Source organism: Salvelinus namaycush, chromosome 7 (assembly GCF_016432855.1).
Source record: "Salvelinus namaycush isolate Seneca chromosome 7, SaNama_1.0, whole genome shotgun sequence".
Taxonomy (NCBI): Eukaryota; Metazoa; Chordata; class Actinopteri; order Salmoniformes; family Salmonidae; genus Salvelinus; species Salvelinus namaycush.
Window position 1 is genome coordinate 33,353,978 of NC_052313.1, and position 20,935 is coordinate 33,374,912.

The following is a 20,935-nucleotide window of genomic DNA, read 5'->3' on the forward strand; positions in this document are numbered from 1 at the left end:
GGGTTCCAATTTATTTTGAGGGGATTAAAGGAAGTTAAAACTCATGACATGTAATTAATCCCTCTATATCTCTCTCTCTTCCAGGAAAGACAGAATGGTCACCATAATCAACTCCAGTTTCTGGTAAAACTACAAAAGTCATTGTCCGTACGTTTTCTACTCTAGACCCTGGCTGTTCCATGATGTAAATGAAGCTTGCCTTGATTCTCCTCAATTGACAGTTAGACCATGAACCTTAGAGATTATATCGTTGCACGGACCAGACCTTCCCCAGTTTGGATTTAGCGCCGCCCTCATCTGTCCATCGAAACGGCCAGCCACGTGAGGCTGCAGCGGTGGCCGGTGGTGGTGGCGGTGGTGGGAGGACCTTCACACATAGCGCAAAGCACGCTGGGATATTTTTCCAAAAACACAATGAGGATATCCACCACCTCCTGTCTTTGTCACATACTGGTCTGCCTTTGCTTCATCCAGAGGTGCTATGGGGCTAGCCATCATATCCCAGCAGACAAAGTGACCATCGCCAAGAACCAGACCAAACTGGCCAATGGTGAGACAGAAGTGCATCACAGGCCTAAACGTGGCTGGATCTGGAACCAATTCTTTGTTTTAGAAGAACACATAGGACAGGACACTCAATACGTGGGAAAGGTATTGTATTGTTTTGCCCTACTTCACAGTATGTTTGTAAACAACAGCTTATTTCATTCCAAGGAAACTTGGCTCTGGCTCTGTCTCAAATGACACACTACTGTATGTCCAACATCGTGCACTACTTTTGACCAGAGCTCTAAGGGCCCTGGTCAAAAGTGGTGTGTTTTTCTGCATGGCAGTTTTGTCTATTGGAAATGCATTGTGGCAGTTACAGGTTCTATTCTTAAGGGGATTTGCCTTGTTGGTAGTCTGGATGCTTTTGTTCTGTCTAATTATGTTGAAACCAAAGTGCATCCAAAATAGCACCATTTTCCTTATATAGTGCACTACTTTTGAACAAGGCCCGTAGGACTTGGGTCAAAAATAGTGCACTATGTAGGGGATAGGGTGGCATTAGGGTTGCACATTAAATCTCACTCGTTTATTTAGTTAAGACAATAAGACGTCTACTCTGTCCAAGTTCTTCTCATGAGTATGTGTCATGTTTTATTCAGGATTAATCAACAAGATCCCTTGCACCGTCTGTCTAGCACTTTGGGGAAATCTAATTAGTATAATAATAAAAAAATACCCATCAAAATTTGTCGGGTTAAGCTAGAGACAGCCGTGGCAGAGCTACAGCGGTTTTTGTCACATCCCGAAATCAGTATTCTCACAAAAAGTCTATAGTTTTGCTCTACGACACGCACAAGCTTCACGGGACTGACTGGTCTCAAGTTGCTGACACCGGCGTCCCAACTCCGAACAGGTCTTCTCACAAAAAGGTCTGTCAAGTCTGAACGGTTTAAGCTACAAACTAATATGACTCCACCATCAAAAGCTGAGACTCTCACGAACATTAACCTGTTCTCTGTTTTATATTCACGGGACTCGTCTGAAGCTAACCCGGTACAGACAGGTAAAAAAGGAATCAAAATGTATAGGGTTTTTTGGGACCAAGGTTACACATGGAACCTTTTTTATGCTTTCCTATATCTCTCAGATGCATATCAGACACCTCAAACCATACTTCCCTTTGATAAATGTTTTGTCTATCTGTTTTGCCATGAATGTGTTATCCAATACGTTTCCATGGTCTAATAGCAGTAAGGCCAAATTCCAAGGCTTAGACTCTTAGGGAAGATTCAATTGGGAACAGAGCTTTTTACAGCAACCTCTCAGTTCCAAAAATAGAATAGAACATATTTTTTTGTTTGAATGAACCCATGTACAAAATTGAGGCATGTGACACAGGGGCTCCATGGATGGCTCTTTGTTACATAGTTAAAGTGTGAATTGAATTGAATTTATTTGTCAATTTATATAAAACTTCTAGCCTACTGCCAATATATACATTAAAAAAAACGATCAAAAATAACAGAACACATAACTCTTATTTATATCCACTGAGACTGTGGGCCATTAGTGGCCTATACAGTACATCTGAGCTACATGTCATACCAGCTATGGGCTCAGACTGTCACATCAGACATTATAGATGTCACAAAGACTGAGAGGCAGGCACTAGAGATGACTGGCAGTCGTAACCTTGTGCTCAGAGGGCAAGAGCAACCCAGCAGGTCTGGTCTGCGATCGCTGTGGTGACTTTTCTGTTACTTAACCAGTTTCCCGTGGCTTATTTGGTATGTCCTCAGCTTACAGATTGCCTGGCCCCCTTATCTCCTGAAATGTTGAAATGTGTTTCTCCGCTGCAGTGATCATTATTCTAGGCACTCGGGCAGAAGCTAATCCCTTCAACCACACTCAGAGAGAAAGAGAACGAGGGAGTTGGATCACTCCTCTCTCTCTCTGACTGCACGCACATATGTACGTATTTCAATACAGAGACGGGAACATGATGTGGAATGAAAAAATAAAAAATATAAATAAATAAAAGCAAGAGCAGTCCAGAGAGACAGAAAATAGAGGTGGAAAGAGAGTGAGAAAAACACACAACTAAACCCCTCTAATATCCTCTAAATATTATTACTCAGCATCACCACTAAGTTGTTTGTTATGATCACAGGGATGACAACCAGAAGCAAGGCTTTATCACAGATGCCTGGGTAGTAGTGTCAGACCAGGAAAACACATATCCTTATAGGTGTTATTTAGTGATGAAACATGGCATTGCTAACGTTATAAAATGCATGAGTGAACCGCACAATTCCCAAGGTGCCACCAAAACATTCTCTCAGCGTTTTCTGTTCTGTCTGTATTAACTGAAGTAGTACAAGGTTATAGTATACCCTGATTGAAACTGCATTGTTGTATAATTGCAGTTTTTCAGTTTGTCACTAATTGCATGAAAGAATAATTACTTCCATGGATTATATTAATATTACATAGAGCTACAGCTCATCCTTTGATATCTCTGATTGGCTGGCTGCCTCTATCATGCTTAATAGATAATGGCCACTCTTCTTTTCATCCCTCTACCTTAGAGAGAGTGTTATGGTTGTGTGCCAAAAGGCACTTTATCCCCTTCAAAGTGAACTACTGGTCAAAAGAACTGCTCTAAGTAGAGAATATGGCGCCATTTTGGACTCAGATAACATGGTGAGGAAAGCAACACAAACATAAACAGCTAATTCTTTCTGTATTATAACAGGGCCGTTAAAAACAAACATACAAATTATTAGACATTAATTTGACACGCCACATTTGGATGGAGAGAGATGATGAAGTTTATTGATGGCAGGAGAGAAACTTGCCAACATTTAATTATGTAGTTGTGAGACTGGTGTGCCATGTCCTAATGTGGCTAGGAGACAGAATGACCCTTAATTAAGCCAAGACAGAGGAGGATTCATTCTTCACATTCAAACACTATATTGTTCTCATCACTGTGCTTGGTAGAAAAATGCAGACATTAGCAAGCTGCAAAGGAGGAGCGGAAGGAGAGGTATCTTGTGTAGGAATAGAGAGAAATTAGTAATGGCGTCTTTTTGTAGGCACTAACTCTGGACAAAGCCTGTGTGGAAATGAATGACGTTTTTGAGGTCTTCATCAGCTAATGTCACTTTTTGTGACTTTTGAAGCTTTAATGTAACATCAAAAAGCAGATGAAGTACATGAAGGATTCATAAATTAAGTTTTATTGCTCGCATACACGTTTAGCAGATGTTATTGCAGGTGTAGTGAAATGCTTGTGTTCCTAGCTCCAACAGTGTAGTAATATTCAACAATACACAACAATATACACATATCTAAAAGTAAAAGAATGTAATTAAGAAATATATAAATATTAGGACGAGAAATGTCAGAGTTCAGAGTATACAGTTGAAGTTGGAAGTTTACATATACTTAGGTTACAGTCATTAAAACACATTTTTCAACCACTCCACAAACAGACAGAGGACAGGCCTAAACAAATAGTTTAGAAATGGTTTATAAAGTGTTACCGACTTTGGAATGAGTGTGTAGACCAGTCTGTCAAACTGTGTTCCTAATCCCCTTGTGGTGTATTGTTTAATCCCCGGTGACACTCCTCAGGGGACCCATGCATTTGGGAAATGACAGGTCTGTGTGAGTGAGAGAAAGAAAAATGCAAGACAGAGGACAGGCCTTATGCAGATATGCTCAGTAGAGATGGACAGGCCCTGGTCAAAAGTACTGCACTATATAGGAAATAGGGTGGTATTTGGGACGCAACCAGGAAGACACCCACAGGTCCAGTGGGAGGTGTGAATGTCTACATGTCACTCAGAGCAAGCCACACGGTGCCTTGATGTTGTTACACTAGCTATTAGTATTGTGCTATTCTTCTGTATGATAATGCTTGTGCAAAGACACATGGGTGTTGACAACCTTTCAAAGTACAAATAATAAGTTGAATATTCAGTCCCGCTTTAAAGACATGTTTAAACGATATATTCCTTTTTTAATTTGTTTAATTTAAAACAATACAAATACGTTGTTTCAAAAAGTCGAGCAATTCAATTACATTGAACATTACACAGGGCTGTGAATAGTGTAGCTTGTCCCTGAGCTGGCGGACAAATACTTCTTGCCTTTCTGCCTGTTGGTTCCAAACCCCCTAAGGTCGATGTCCTCGCCACGCGGAAATCTAATTAGCATTTATAAAATCCCAAGAAAAATCTGTCAGTTTCAGCTAGAAACATCAGATCTTTTTGCAGTGGATGCGTCTAAATCAACCGCATCCGCCTGTGTAACACTTCCACATCTGCGGTGAAAGTTGACAGAGCTAGAGCGATGTTTTTAAGACCATGAGGCATCCCGAAAATCAGTGTTCTCACAAAATCGTCTGTAGGTTCTGAACGATTTGGCCAACTATTATGACCCCTCTTTGGAAAGATGAGACTCACAAACAAACACGATGGTGATCTCTGTTTTGCTCTATGACCCCCACAAGCGTCTTGGGACTTGTCTGAAGTCGTTACAGCCGATCTGCCAACTTGTGTAAAGTTGTGTAAAGGAGAAACTCTCAAGAAAAAGTACATGTCGGTTGTTTTGCTCTAGGGCACCCAGAGGCCTCACAACTCTCACATGACTCGTCTGAAGATCCACAGTTCCAGTTTAAAACATTTATAGAAGTACAGTGCATTCGGAAAGTATTCAGACTTCTTTCACATTTTCTTACATTATAGCCTTATTCTAAAATGGATTAAATCTTTTTTTCCCTCATCATTCTACACACAATACCCCATAATGACAACGCTTGATTTTTGCTCTGAAATGCACTGTCAACTGTGGGACCTTACGTTTATAGACAGTTGTGTGCCTTTCCAAATCATGTCCAATCAATAGAATTTACCACAGTTGGACTCCAATCAAGTTGTAGAAACATCTCAAAGATGATCAATGGAAACAGGATGCATCTGAGCTCAATTTTGAGTCTCATAGCAAAGGGTCTGAATACTTATGTAAATAAGGTATTTTTTAATAAGGCTGTCACATAACAAAATGTGGAAAAAGTCAAGGGGTTTGAATACTTTCCGAATGCGCTGTATGTATGAATATAGTTTAGTGCCTAAAATAAGGGGATGAATACATGTAAAAAAAAATATCCTATGTCCTATATCACTTTTTTTAGGGGGGACTATCTGGGATTTTTTGGGGGGGACTATCTGTTTTTCTGTGTAGTGAATATGTTAATCGATGCATTTGTATGGGCTAATAACATTAAGGCCAAATCATTTTTATACATATTTTTTTGATACTTCAATGGGTAGTAACTTTCAAAATCAAATAGTAAAATGATCCTTGGTATGACGTTCTTAAGACAATTCCATACAGCGTAGAAGTACCCCCCCAACCCCACTCCCCTGGCATAGACAGGGCTTAAACTCTTATGGGTTGAGAGTAACAACAAAGAAAGTTAACAGGTCTGTTAGGAAATGCCCTTGTCACACCAGCTGGATAAGGGTGTTTCTGTGCTACACCAGAAATACTCTAAATGGGGAGATGGGAAACTCAATTTGTTTTTCGTATTATTGTATTCCTCTTTTATTTACAACCTCATGACGTAACTATGAGATGTGGCTGTATCTAGTGGGATTTTTATTTAGCTGAGCCTGTTGGCTAGCTAAATGTAATTTGCTAGCTAGCAGTTGCTTTGAAGTCATCAAAAATGTATTGAAATAACAATTGAGGTAGCTATGTAATCTAACTCGATACTTAACAAATTGATTAAACTAATTTAAATAACAATAAATAAAGGTTAACTTGCTAGTTTTTCGCTGGGTATTTGTTTTGCGAACTCATCACTGTGCAACAGAAACACCGCTAACCAAACAATAGTGCAGGGCATGCACACTGATTTAAAGGGCAATTAAACAAAAAAGAATGATGTTTCTTAGACATTTTCAAGAATTCAAAGGTCGTCCCCTGATGTGGTTTATGCATTGTTGTGAACAGAGAAAATGTAGTTTTGTTGTTGTTCTATTAAAGAAGTTTGAAAAAACTGGGGGAAAACCAGAAAAAAATTTGGGAAATCCAAAATCGGGAAAAACAAAACTGAGAAAACGTAATTTTGGAAAAAAAATCTGAATTAGGCAACAAATTTGAGTTTTGGGGGGGAAGTTGAAGTCAGATCCAATATTTGCTATGCACCCAAGAGGGAAAGAGGTTGGGCCATCCTATAAATGTTTAAGAGTGATATTACATAATATATACAATTTATCAGGCGCTTTTATCCAAAGCGACTTACAGTCATTCGTGCATAAATGTTTACGTATGGGTGGTCCTGGTTAATCGAACCCACTATCCTGGCATTGCAATGCTCTACCAAGATTCATGACAAGGTTATAAATGCTTTGTGAAGCCTCATTTAAATATGATTAATAAAGCCTTTATCAAGTGATGCTTATGCCATCCTTCTTAAAAGCACAGGTTTATGTCTAATTTGACAGTGGGTTATGTCACATGTTACATTGGTGGTTATTTCACACAGTTATGCCACATTTATGAACCCTTTATAGAGCATGACATATGGCTATATATGATTTGTGACACATGTATGTAGTGTTTATGAACGCTTTATGAAGGCTTTATGAAGCCTTTATAAGCTGCACATAATTTAAAGCGGGACAGAATAGTTCATAATGGCACGTAATGCTACCCAATTGGCGATTAGCTAAATACGTAAATATGTTAAGGTAAACGACTTAACTACCTACTACTGTAGTTTGAAAGATGTTGTAAATGGCTTTTGACAGATTGTGTGCTTAGAACCAGACTAAGAGGAAACAACCCCCTCTTGTGTGACTTATTCTATGGTCATTTGCAGAGCAAAATGCCAACCTCTACAAAAAGGTGTCTAAATGTTTTATTCATACTGCTATAAATGGATTGTGCTGTGACAGAATCAGGCAATTGTCTTATATTTAATGGTACAACAGTGGAAAAAGTGAAATAAGGGTTTTAGTTAAATTGCTTTTTCCCTCCATTCTTTACAAAGAAAAAGCTGAGCTCTGCACTTGCTGGGTTCTGAATGCTCATTACCCATTGAGTGGTAATTTAGAACAAAATAAAATAGACTGTCACAGCTCGTGTCATTTCCTGTTTGTAATACAGAAAAGAGCTAGCCCTACAAGATTTGCTCCTTACAAAAGCCCAAACCCAGTTACAGTAATATTACAGCTAGTTATCAATGTAGTATGTGCACTCAGAAGTTTACTGTAGACCCTTTCCCAAATCCCTGGGAAACTATGTGAATAATAAATGTGTGTGTTTGTGTGAGTGAGAAAGACAGACAGAGCTCAAGCTTAAGATCAAGAGAGAGCTAGAGAGAGAGAGAGATGGTGAAAGATGTATTGATTTTTCTCACCTTTTCTCTGAGGCCATTTGGATTAGTACACCTCCAGTCAGTCTGGGGCTCCTGTCCCATCAATGATCAGGACAGATCAGAAACCTTCTAGAACACCGTGTGCATCCCAAATGGAACTCTATTCCTTATCTACACTCTTAGAAAAAAAGTGTTTGAAAAGGGTTCTTTGCAGAGGGATGGGATTCTACCAATAACTGTTTTCATCTGAAGAACCCTTTTTGGAAGACGAGGGTTCTTTGTAAGGCAAAAGGTTCTACCTAGAACCTTTAACATCCTAATAACTTTTTTTGGAAGAAAGGTTATTGGAAGGCAAGCATTCTTTGGAAGGAACATTCCTGATGTTAAAGTTAATAAAAAATATAGGCATCAGAATGTTTTAAACTGTACCTATATAGGAATATATATCTAGTATTCCCTTAATCATTTTACATTCAGTACTGACATGGTTGATATCTTTGCCATAATTTATGTCTTTCAAACTAGTATTATCTTTGATTTTATTGAGTAGACAGTAGGAGCATACAACGAAGGATGAGTGAACCGGCAAGGCCTTAGTATGGTACAAAGCAAATTTGCCAGTATAACCTAGTGTTCATTTTTCAGTGTAACATTTCTGGTGTTGATTAAGGAGTTAAATTAAAACTCAGTGGTGTAAAAGAACCCCAGAGTTGAGTGTGATTGTGTCATTTTTACTGTGTAGAGTAAAACACTCAAAACCACGCCCATTATTGTCATATTTCCCAGCTTGCTCAATTGCAGGTTCATTTTCAGAATTGTTATTTCAATATCTTTGTTTTTGCATTGATTGGTTGATTAATATTATGCTACACAAAGAAAAATAACGTACATTTTCTGTTAGTAGTTTTTGCATTCGTTACTGAAATGGTTGTTCCAGTTTAGATGATTTAGGTAGTTCCATTAATCAATCTTCCCAACCCTCATTCTGAATGCAGGTTGCGAGTGATTAAAAGTTCCAATTGTTGGATATACTCCATCGGGCTGGATTTCAATAGGAATTACACATCACTATGCAAGCCAGCATAATATGACTTGCAGGCCTGATGTGACCTGTGCACCATGAGTTTACTAACACCACTGTGTTAGGGTATAGTTATACATCAAAATAAACCCTCAAAGAATTCCTTATCGTATGTGTAAAGTATTGTCATAAAGAGTGTAATTGTATTGGATAATAAGGCTGATGGAAGCTATAAGGAAGAACCCTTCAAAGATTAAAGGGTTCATAGTAAAACAGTTCATAGAAAGTTCTAGGAAGAACCTTTAGAAGATAAAAAGGTTTTAGGTAGAACCCAAGCCAGAAAAGGGTTCCCCTATGGGGACAAACCAAAGAACCCTATATGGTTCTACTTAGCACCTTTTTGTCTCTAAGAGTTTAGTGTACTACTTCTGACCAGGTTGCCATTTTTGACTCAGCCAATGTCCTAGGTAGGATCACAGTGCCAACAGCAACAACAGCTGATTCAAAAACTGTATGGGCGCAAGTCACATCAGGCCTGCAAGTCACATTACGCTGGCTTGCATAGTGATGTGGCCTTCATACACCTGTAGACCAAGGCCTAGTGTTTTATATCCTTTAATTAACAGGTACTGTAGAAATCAAATATATGTCAATACTGAACAAAAATCTAAACGCAACATGTAAATGATTGGTCCCATGTTTCATGGGCTGAAATAAAAGATCCCAGAAATGTTCCATAAGCACAAAAAGCTTATTTCTCTCAAATGTTGTGCAGAAAATGGTATACATCACTGTTATTGATCATTTCTCATTTGCCAAGATAATCCATCCACCTGACAGGTGTGGCACATCAAGAAGGTGATTAAACTGCATGATCATTACACAGGTGCACCTTGTGTGGGGACAATAAAAGGCCACTAAAATGTGCAGTTTTGTCAAACGACACAATGCCACAGATGCCTCAAGTTTTGAGGGAGCGTGCAATTGGCATGCTGACTGCAGGAATGTCCATCAGAGTTGTTGCCAGAGAATTTAAATGTGAATTTCTCTACCATAAGCTGCCTTCAACATTGTTTTAGAGAATTTGGCTGTACGTCCAACTGGCCTCACAACCGCAGACCACGTGTAACCATGCCAGTCTAGGACCTCCACATCCGGCTTCTTCACCTGCTGTATCGTCTGAGACCAGTGATCCGTGGAAAAAGTACCCAAATTTCATAATTGAGTAAAAGTAAAGATACCTTAATAGAAAAGGCCTTAAGTAAAAGTGAAAGTCACCCAGTAAAATACTACTCAAAAGTAAATGTAATTGCTAAAATATACTTAAGAGTCAAAAGTAAAAGTACAAGTATAAATCATTTCAAATTCCTTATAGTAAGCAAACTAGACATCACCATTTTGTTGTTTAAAAAATGTACGGACAGCCAGGGCCACACTCCAACACTCAGATGTAGTTTATAAACAAAGTATTTGCATTTAGTGAGTCCACCAGATCAGAGCCAGTAGGGATGACCAGGGAAGTGATCTTGATAAGTGCATGACCATGTTCCTGTCCTGCTAAGCATTCCAAATGTAAGGAGTACTTTTGGGTGTCAGGGAAAATGTATGCAGTAAAAACTACAATATTTTTTTCAGGAATGTAATGTAAAAGTAAAAGTTGTAAAAATTATAAATAGTAAAGCACACATTTCTAAAAAAACTACTTAAGCAGTACTTTAATGTTTTTTTTACTTCAGTACTTTACACCACTGGGAAAAATATATTTTGATTGGCTGGGCCTGGCTCCCAAATGGGTGGGTCTGGCTTCCAAGTAGGTAGTCCTATGCCCTCCCAAGCCCACCAATGGCTGTGCCTCTTCCCAGTCATGTGAAATGCATAGATTAGGGCCTAATGAATATATTTCAATTGACTGATTTCCTTATATGAACTGTAACTCAGTAAAATCATTTAAATTGTTGCATGTGGCATTTATATTTTTGTTCAGTATATGTTGCGAGTGTCGCCTAGACCGCTGTCAAAGTGATAGCCTAGCTCTGAAAATCAGTTCCAAAAGTGTGACTGTGAACGTCAATTAAAAAACTATTACATTAAGCACAGTTTGAAAACCACATTTTTACAAACACTTAATTGGTATTTTCACTGTTGTGTATCTCCTAGTCTGACTGACCTTTGATTTCAGCACAGCTAATCACATTAGTGCCACACAGACACTTCTGATTTAGAATATATGTCTACACTCCACTGATTGTGAGCCACAGAGCGTACAGTAGTTACAGCCGAATCTGGATGTTTTCTTAGTGGATCTGCCAGCGTTTTCATTATTTTTGTATCATTAAATCGCAAAACTTTAAAAAGTAAGAAATCTAAATTGCATCTGTGAGTATAGCCAACCGAGCCGAAGCCTTTAAATTAGTGTAATGACTGATTCCCAATCCCAGCCTTCTAATAATCTTTATACTGTACATCAAGAAGTCAACTATACCGCTGGGAGACGAGATTACCGTCCGCCGAGGGGCCTGGGCTTCATTTTGTTTCCCCAGCAGCAGCTGAAGTTAAAATAGAGGACAGCCATTAGAGCGGATCACAAACGACAGACGACACGTCTTTATCACGCTCCCATCACAATCTCCCAATGTATAGTCATTAGCTGCATGCTCCATCATAGGCATGGTGCCCAAGACTGTGACTGTTACAAATCAGTTGCAGAGAGAGTGCTATAAAGATTTGATTGGGGTAAGCATGGCCGAAAAACAGTGATTATCAGACAAACACACCTACATAAAAATGTGATTAAGTCCTCTTGAGCAAAGAATAAGGGCTGAGATTTTATCAAAAACTAACCCTCCTCACTAATTGCAAATATGAGGCCTGGCACTGATGAGCCAACCCCCATTTTTCAGACCGCCTCTCCTACTTCCCTATTTGTGGAAAGAGAGAGAGCGCTACCCCCTGCACACACATCTTCATCGCATCTGGTTGCGATTGCGTCGTCTGTGGACCTATTGGGTCGGTAAGCAAATTGGAGTGGGTCTAGGGTGTCAGGTAGGGTGGAGGTGATATGGTCCTTGACTAGTCTCTCAAAGCACTTCATGATGACGGAAGTGAGTGCTACGGGGCGGTAGTCGTTTAGCTCAGTTACCTTAGCTTTCTTGGGAACAGGAACAATGGTGGCCCTCTTGAAGCATGTGGGAACAGCAGACTGGGATAAGGATTGATTGAATATGTCCTTAAACACACCAGCCAGCTGGTCTGTGCATGCTCTGAGGACGCGGCTGGGAATGCCGTCTGGGCCTGCAGCCTTGCGAGGGTTAACACGTTTAAATGTTTTACTCACCTCGGCTGCAGTGAAGGAGAGCCCGCAGGTTTTGGTAGCGGGCCGTGTCAGTGGCACTGTATTGTCCTCAAAGCGAGCAAAAAAGTTATTTAGTCTGTCTGGGAGCAAGACATCCTGGTCCGCGACGGGGCTGGTTTTCTTTTTGTAATCCGTGATTGACTGTAGACCCTGCCACATACCTCTTGTGTCTGAGCTGTTGAATTGCGACTCTACTTTGTCTCTATACTGGGACTTAGCTTGTTTGATTGCCTTGCGGAGAGAATAGCTACACTGTTTGTATTCGGTCATGTTTCCGGTCACCTTGCCCTGGTTAAAAGCAGTGGTTCGCGCTTTCAGTTTCACGCGAATTCTGCCATCAATCCACGGTTTCTCGTTTGGGAATGTTTTAATCGTTGCTGTGGGTACGACATCGTCAATGCACTTTCTAATGAACTCGCTCACCGAATCAGCATATTCGTCAATGTTGTTGTTGGACGCAATGCGGAACATATCCCAATCCACGTGATCGAAGCAGTCTTGAAGCGTGGAATCAGATTGGTCGGACCAGCGTTGAACAGACCTGAGCGCGGGAGCTTGCTGTTTTAGTTTCTGTTTGTAGGCTGGAAGCAACAAAATGGAGTCGTGGTCAGCTTTTCCGAAAGGAGGGCGGGGGAGGGCCTTATATGCGTCGCGGAAGTTAGTATAACAATGATCCAAGGTTTTACCAGCCCTGGTAGCACAATCGATATGCTGATAGAATTTAGCGAGTTTTGTTTTCAGATTAGCCTTGTTAAAATCCCCAGCTACGATGAATGCAGCCTCAGGGTGTGTGGTTTCCAGTTTACAAAGAGTCAGATAAAGTTCGTTCAGGGCCATCGATGTGTCTGTTTGGGGGGGAATATATACGGCTGTGATTATAATCGAAGAGAATTCCCTTGGTAGATAATGCGGTCGACATTTGATTGTGAGGAATTCTAAATCTGGTGAACAGAATGACTTGAGTTCCTGTATGTTGTTATGATCACACCACGTCTCGTTGATCATAAGGCATACAACCCCGCCCCTCTTCTTACCAGAAAGATGTTTGTTTCTGTCGGCGCGATGCGTGAAGAAACCAGCTGGCTGCACCGACTCCGTTAGCGTCTCTCGAGTGAGCCATGTTTCCGTGAAGCAAAGAATGTTACAATCCCTGATGTCTCTCTGGAATGTTACCCGTGCTCGGATTTCATCAACCTTATTGTCAAGAGACTGGACATTTGCGAGTAGTATGCTAGGGAGTGGAGCGCAATGTGCCCGTCTCCGAAGCCTGACCAGGAGACCGCCTCGTTTGCCCCTTTTACGGCGTCGTTGTTTAGGGTCACCGGCTGGGATCAGATCCATTGTATTGGGTGGAAGGCAAAACACAGAATCCGCTTCGGGAGAGTCATATTCCTGGTTGTAACGATGGTGAGTTGACGTTGCTCTTATATTAGTTCCTCCCGACTGTATGTAATGAAACCTAAGATTACCTGGGGTACCAATGTAAGGAATAACACATAAAACAACAAAATACTGCATAGTTTCCTAGGAACGCGAAGCGAGGCGGCCATCTCGGTCGGTGCCGGAAGTTACAAACCACTGTGCCAGGATACATTATGAACGAAAGCTTCTAATCTGATCGGTTTTCTTATCCTCTCCAGCATGTCTACCTTATCATGTTGCTCTGTCAGCTGTGCAATGGGGATCTCCTTGTTTGGAAACATTTATTTGAAGACACTACAAATCCTTCCGATCTTCACATGCTCTAAAATTGCTAATTATAAATACAAAAAAATAAATATCACATTTGCATATGTATTCAGACCCTTTACTCAGTACTTTCTTGAAGCACCTTTGGCAGCGATTACAGCATCGATTCTTATTGGGTATGATGCTACAAGATTGGCACACCTGTATTTGGGAAGTTTCTTACATTCTTCTCTGCAGATCCTCTAAAGCTCTGTCAGGTTGGTGGGGAGCGTTGCTGCACAGCTATTTTCAGGTCTCTCCAGAGATGTTCGATCGGGTTCAAGTCCAGGCTCTGGCTGGGCCACTCAAGGACATTCAGAGACTTGTCCCGAAGCCACTCCTGCATTGCCTTGGCTGTGTGCTCAGGGTTGTCCTGTTGGAAGGTGAACCTTCGCCCCAGTCCATTCATCTTTCCCTCGATCCTGACTAGTCTCCCAGTCCCTGCAGCTGAAAAACATCCCCACAGCATTATGTTGCCACCACCATGCTTCACCATAGGGATGGTGCCATGTTTCCTCCAGACGTGACGCTTGGCATTCAGGGCAAAGAGTTCAATCTTGGTTTCCTCAGACCAGAGAATATTTTTTTTCATGGTCTGAGAACCTTGAGGTGCCTTTTGGCAAACTTCAAGTGGGCCGTCATGTGCCTTTTACTGACGATTGGATTCTGTCTGGTCACTCTACCATAACGGCCTGATTGGTGGAGTGCTGCAGAGATGGTTGTCCTTCTGGAAGATTCTCCCATCTCCCTGACTAAGGCATTTCTCCCCTGATTGCTCAGTTTGGCAAGCGGCCAGCTCTAGGAAGAGTCTTGGATGGCCCCAAACATCATCCATTTAAGAATGATGGAGGCGACTGTGTTCTTGGGGACATTTTTCAAACAATTGTTGACAGATTATTTCACTTATATTTCACTGTATCACAATTCCAGTGGGTCAAAAGGTTACCTACACTAAGTTGACTGTGCCTTTAAACAGCTTGGAAAATTCCAGAAAATTATGTCATGGCTTTAGAAGCTTCTGATAGGCTAATTGACATCATTTGAGTCAATTGGAGCTGCATCTGTGTATGTATTTCATGGCCTACCTTCAAATTCAGTGCCTCTATGCTTGACATCATGGGAAAATCAAAAGAAATCAGCCAAGACCTCAGAAAAATGTTTTGTAGACCTCCACAAGTCTGGTTCATCCTTGGGAGCAATTTCCAAATGCCTGAAGGTACCACGTTCATCTGTACAAACAATAGTACGCAAGTATAAACACCATGGGACCACGCAGCCGTCATACCGCTCAGGAAGGAGACGCGTTCTGTCTCCTAGAGATGAACGCACTTCGGTGCGAAAAGTGCAAATCAATCCCAGAACAACAGCAAAGGACCTTGTGAAGATGCTGGAGGATTCCAGAGAGACATCAGGGATTGTAACGTTCTTTGCTTCACGGAAACATGGCTCACTCGAGAGACGCTAACGGAGTCGGTGGAGCCAGCTGGTTTCTTCACGCATCGCGCCGACAGAAACAAACATCTTTCTGGTAAGAAGAGGGGCGGGGATGTATGCCTTATGATCAACGAGACGTGGTGTGATCATAACAACATACAGGAACTCAAGTCAAACAGGTACAAAATAATCTATATCCACAGTAAAACGATCCCTATATCGACATAACCTGAAAGGCCGCTCAGCAAGGAAGAAGCCACTGCTCCAAAACTGCCATAAAAAAGCCAGACTACGGTTTACAACTGCACATGGGGACAAAGATCGTACTTTTTGGAGAAATGTCCTCTTGTCTGATGAAACAAAAATAGAACTGTTTGGCCATAATGACCATTGTTATGTTTGAAGGAAAAGGGGGAGGCTTGCAAGCCGAAGAACACCATCCCAACTGTGAAGCATGGGGGTGGCAGCATCATGTTGTAGGGGTGTTTTGCTGCAGGAGGGACTGGTGCACTTCACAAAATAGATGTCATCATGAGGAAAGAAAATTATGTGGATATGTTGAAGCAACATCTCAAGACATCAGTCAGGAAGTTAAAGCTTGGTCGCAAATGGGTCTTCCAAATGGACAATGACCCCAACCATACTTCCAAATTTGTGGCAAAATGGCTTAAGGACAATAAGGTCAAGGTATTGGAGTGGCCATCACAAAGCCCTGACCTCAAGCCTATTGAAAATGTGAGGGCAGAACTGAAAAGTGTGTGCAAACAAGGAGGCCTACAAACTTGACTCCGTTACATCAGCTCCATCTCGAGGAAAAGGCCAAAATTCACCCAACTTATTGTGGGAAGCTTGTGGAAGGCTACCCGGAACGTTTGACCCAAGTTAAACAATTTAAAGGCAACGCTTCCAAATACTAATTGAGTGTATGACCCACTAGGAATGTGATGAAAGAAATAAAATCTGAAATAAATCATTCTCTCTACTATTACTCTGACATTTCACATTCTTAAAATAAATTGGTGATCCTAACTGACCTAAGACAGGACATTTTTACTTGGATTAAATGTCAGGAATTGTGAAAAATATATATTTGTTTGCAATCTTCCGACTTCAACTGTATATACCATTTAAAAGTTTCCTGTCACTTAGGAGAAAAAAAAAAAATATATATAATTGTTTTATTTCATCTTTATTTAACCAGGTAGCCCAGTTCTCATTTACAACTGCGACCTGGCCATGATAAAGCAAAGCAGTGCGACAAAAACAACAACAGAGAGTTACACATGAAAAAATGTACAGTCAATAACAGAAAAGAAAAATAGAAAAATCTATATACAGTGTGTGCAAATGTAGAAGAGTCGGGAGGTAGGCAATAAATAGGCCCTAGAGGAAAAAAATAATTACAATTTAGCATTAATACTGGAGTGATAGATGTGCAGATGGTGAATGCGCAAGTAGAGATATTGGGGTGCAAAAGGGCAAGAGTGTAAGTAATAATATGGGGATGAGGTAGTCGGGTGTGCTATTTACAGATTGGCTGTGTACAGGTACAGTGATCGGTAAGCTTCTCAGACAGCTGATGCTTAAAGTTAGGGAGGGAGATATAAGACTCCAGCTTCAGAGATTTTTGCAATTTGTTCTGGTCATTGGCAGCAGACAACTGGAAGGAAAGGCGGCTTTGGGGATGACGAGTGCAATATACCTGCTGGAGCGCGTGCTACGGGTGGGTGTTGCTATGGTGACCAGTGAACTGAGATAAGGCGGGGCTTTACCTATCTAGACTTTGTCTCTTTTTACCCGTGCTTTATCTAGCTGTACCGCTGGCCATATCATGAAATCTATCTAGACTTTGTCTGTCTAGGGCTTGTCCGGGGATCTGAGTGCTCCAGCCGGTGACTTTGGTGCCCGGAATTTTTTTTTATCCCTTTAACACTCCAGAGTAATGCAATCCCTGCCCTGCAAACAACCAACATCCACCAGCCATGTGCCAGACAGTCATCCAATTGGCCATAATAAACTCACCATAGAGGGAAGGAAAGAGAAAAACACAATCCCTCCATCCTCTCACTCATAAAGTATGTCTGCGTACCAAATGGCGCCCTCAGTATTAGAGTTATTTTTTGTTATTTTTATCATGTGGACACTCACTGCTAACTGACAGGCAGGCCCCCACACATATCTCCATTCCCTCCCCTCTCTACAGGGCATTGCAGTAGTTTTCATCTGACCTTCATTATTCCCGCACACACAAACACACTGCAGACGCACACACACACACACACACACACACACACACACACACACACACACACACACACACACACACACACACACACACACACACACACACACACACACACACACACACACACACACACACACACACAGACACAGACAGACAGTGGTGATGTATTTTCAGCTCGGCTCTTATCGGCAGGCCCGTTTCATGGATTGACAAAATTGACGCTAATTACATCCAAATGGCGGAGAGTCATGAACATTTCTGAGTGAATACCTTTAATGAACCATAAATAAATTATGCCTGACTGTACTGGAATCTACTGCATTAGAAGGCCTTCTCTGCATGGCGGTGCAGCCATAGCCAAAGAATTATGTCTCTAACAGCAGTGGTCTTCCTGGTAGGTTCAGTCTAGTTAGTTTCAGTATTGGATATTTAATTTTATGTTATGACGTCTATGTCACTCTGGCTGTTCCTGACTACTGTAATTGTTGCCATAGCCCCAAAGGATTCTGTCTCTAACAACATAGATTGGTCTACCTTACAGATTCAGCCTCGGTATTGACAGCCTACATTCCTTTAACAAATGGCGCTGGACTGGATGGCTGCCGTTTTACAGGCTCCTAACCAACTGTGCTATTTTGTTCGTTTTTTTTTGCATTGTTTCTAACTTATTTTGTACATAAAGTTGCTGCCACTGTCTCTTATGACCGAAAATATATTCTGGACATCAGAACAGCGATTAATCACCCCGAACTGGACAAAGATTTTTTCTTAAACGAGTCCGACACAAAGGACATACTGCTTCCGGAGAACAGGTCCACATCCCCGTCATTCGCGTGAAGAAAACGCAGAGATACCGAGAAGGTCGGGATGCCTTGTTAGGACTCGTAGGCGAGTGAGTAAATTACATCGCCATTACATCGGTTCTATTGGCCAACGTGCTATCACTGGAAAACAAACTTGATGATCTACTCTCGAGAATATCTTACCAATGGGACAATAAAAACTGAAATAACTTATGTTTCACCAAGTCATGGCTGAATGACGAAACGGATAATATAGAGCTGGCTGGCTTTTCTGTGTATCGCCAGGACAGAGTAGCTACGTCTGGTAAGACGAGGGGCGGGGGTGTTTGTCTATTTGTCAATAACTGCTGGTGCGCAATGTCTAATGCTAAAGAATTCTCGAGGTATTGCTCTACTGAGGTAGAGTACCTTTATGATAAGCTGTAGACCACACTATCTAACAAGAGAATTATCCATCTAAACTCAGCAAAAAAAAGAAACTGTCCTTTTTCAGGACCCTGTCTTTCAAAGATAATTCGTAAAAATCCAAATAACTTCACAGATCTTCATTGCAAAGGGTTTATATACGGTATCCCATGCTTGTTCAATGAACCATAAACAATTAATGAACATGCACCTGTGGAACGGTCGTTAAGACTCTAACAGCTTACAGACGGTAGGCAATTTAGGACACTAAAGATTTAGGACACTAAATAGGCCTTTCTACTGACTCTGAAAAACACCAAAAGAAAGATGCCCAGGGTCCATGCTCATCTGTGTGAACGTGCCTTAGGCATGCTGCAAGGAGGCATGAAGACTGTAGATGTGGCCAGGGCAATAAATGACAATGTCCGTACTGTGAGACGCCTAAGACAGCACTACAAGGAGACAGGATGGACAGCTGTTCGTCCTCGCAGTGGCAGAACACGTGTAACAACACCTGCACAGGATCGGTACATCTGAACATCACACCTGCAGGACAGGTACAGGATGGCAACAACAACTGCCCAAGTTACATCAGGAACGCACAATGCCTCCATCAGTGCTCAGAGAGGCTCTGAGAGGCCTATGGGCACAAACCCACCATCACTGGACCAGACAGGACTGGCAAAAAGTCCTCTTCACTGACGAGTCACGGTTTTGTCTCACCAGGGGTGATGGTCGGATTCACGTTTATCATTGAAGGAATGAGGGTTACACCGAGGCCTGTACTCTGGAGCGGGATCGATGTGGAGGTGGAGGGTCCGTCATGGTCTGGGGGCGGTGTGTCACAGCATCATCGGACTGAGCTTGTTGTCATTGCAGGCAATCTCAACACTGTGCGTTACAGGGAAGACATCCTCCTCCCTCATGTGGTACCCTTCCTGCAGGCTCATCCTGACATGACCCTCCAGCATGACAATGCCATCAGCCATATTGCTCGTTCTGTGCCTTGATTTCCTGCAAGACGTTTCTTTTTTATTATGGTCGATTGGTGTTCTGCCATGGCCTGCAAAGAGCCCGGATCTCAATCCCATTGAGCACGTCTGGGACCTTTTGGATCGAAGGGTTAGGGCTAGAGCCATTCCCCCCAGAAATATCCGGGAACTTGCTAGTGCCTTGGTGGAAGAACTGGCAAATCTGGTGCAGTCCACGAGGAGGAGATGCACTGCAGTACTTAATGCAGCTGGTGGCCACACCCGAAACTGACTGTTACTTTTGATTTTGACCCCCCCCCCCCTTTGATCAGGGACACACTATTCCATTTATCTTAGTCACATGTCTGTGGAACTTGTTCAGTTTATGTCTCAGATGTTGAATCTTGTTGTGTTCATACAAATATTTACACATGTTAGGTTTGCTGATAATAAACGCAGTTGACTGTGAGAGGACATTTCTTTTTTGGCTGAGTTTATATTATTCTTAGCTGTCTATATACCACCACAAACCGATGCTGGCACTAAGACCGCACTCAACGAGCTGTATAAGGCCATAAGCAAACAAGAACATGCTCGTACAGAAGTGGCGCTCCTAGTGGCTGGGGACTTTAATGCATGCAAACTTAAATCCATTTTACCTAATGTCTACCAGCATGTCACATGTGCAACCAGAGGGATTTTTTTTAACCATAATTATATCCTCTTGATTCCTGCTTACAAGAAACACTTAAAGCAGGAAGTACCAGTTACTCGCTCAATACGGAAGTTGTCCGATGACACAGATGCTACGCTATAGGACTGTTTTGTTAACACAGACTGGAATATGTTCTGTGAATCATCCAATGGCATTGAGGAGTATACCCCCTCAGTCATTGGCTTCATCAATAAGTGCATCGACGACGTCGTCCCCACAGTGACCATATGTACATATCCCAACCAGAAGCCATGGATTACAGGCAACATCCGCACCGAGCTAAAGGCTAGAGCTGCTGCTTTCAAGAAGTGGGACACTAAATTCGACACTAAATCCCACTATGCCCTCAGACGAACCATCAAACAGGCAAAGCATCAAT

General features: G+C 41.7%; 1 protein-coding gene across 1 annotated transcript in view; it reads left to right on the forward strand.

Annotated features, from left to right (window-relative positions):
• The first annotated feature begins 414 nt into the window (after window positions 1-414).
• Window positions 415-20,935, forward strand: part of LOC120050702 (cadherin-18-like) — a 144,000-nt gene continuing 123,479 nt past the window's right edge. The window contains exon 1 of the mRNA XM_038997273.1: window positions 415-651. Coding sequence (XP_038853201.1) covers window positions 415-651 — 237 coding nt within the window. The remainder of the gene's footprint in view (window positions 652-20,935) is intronic.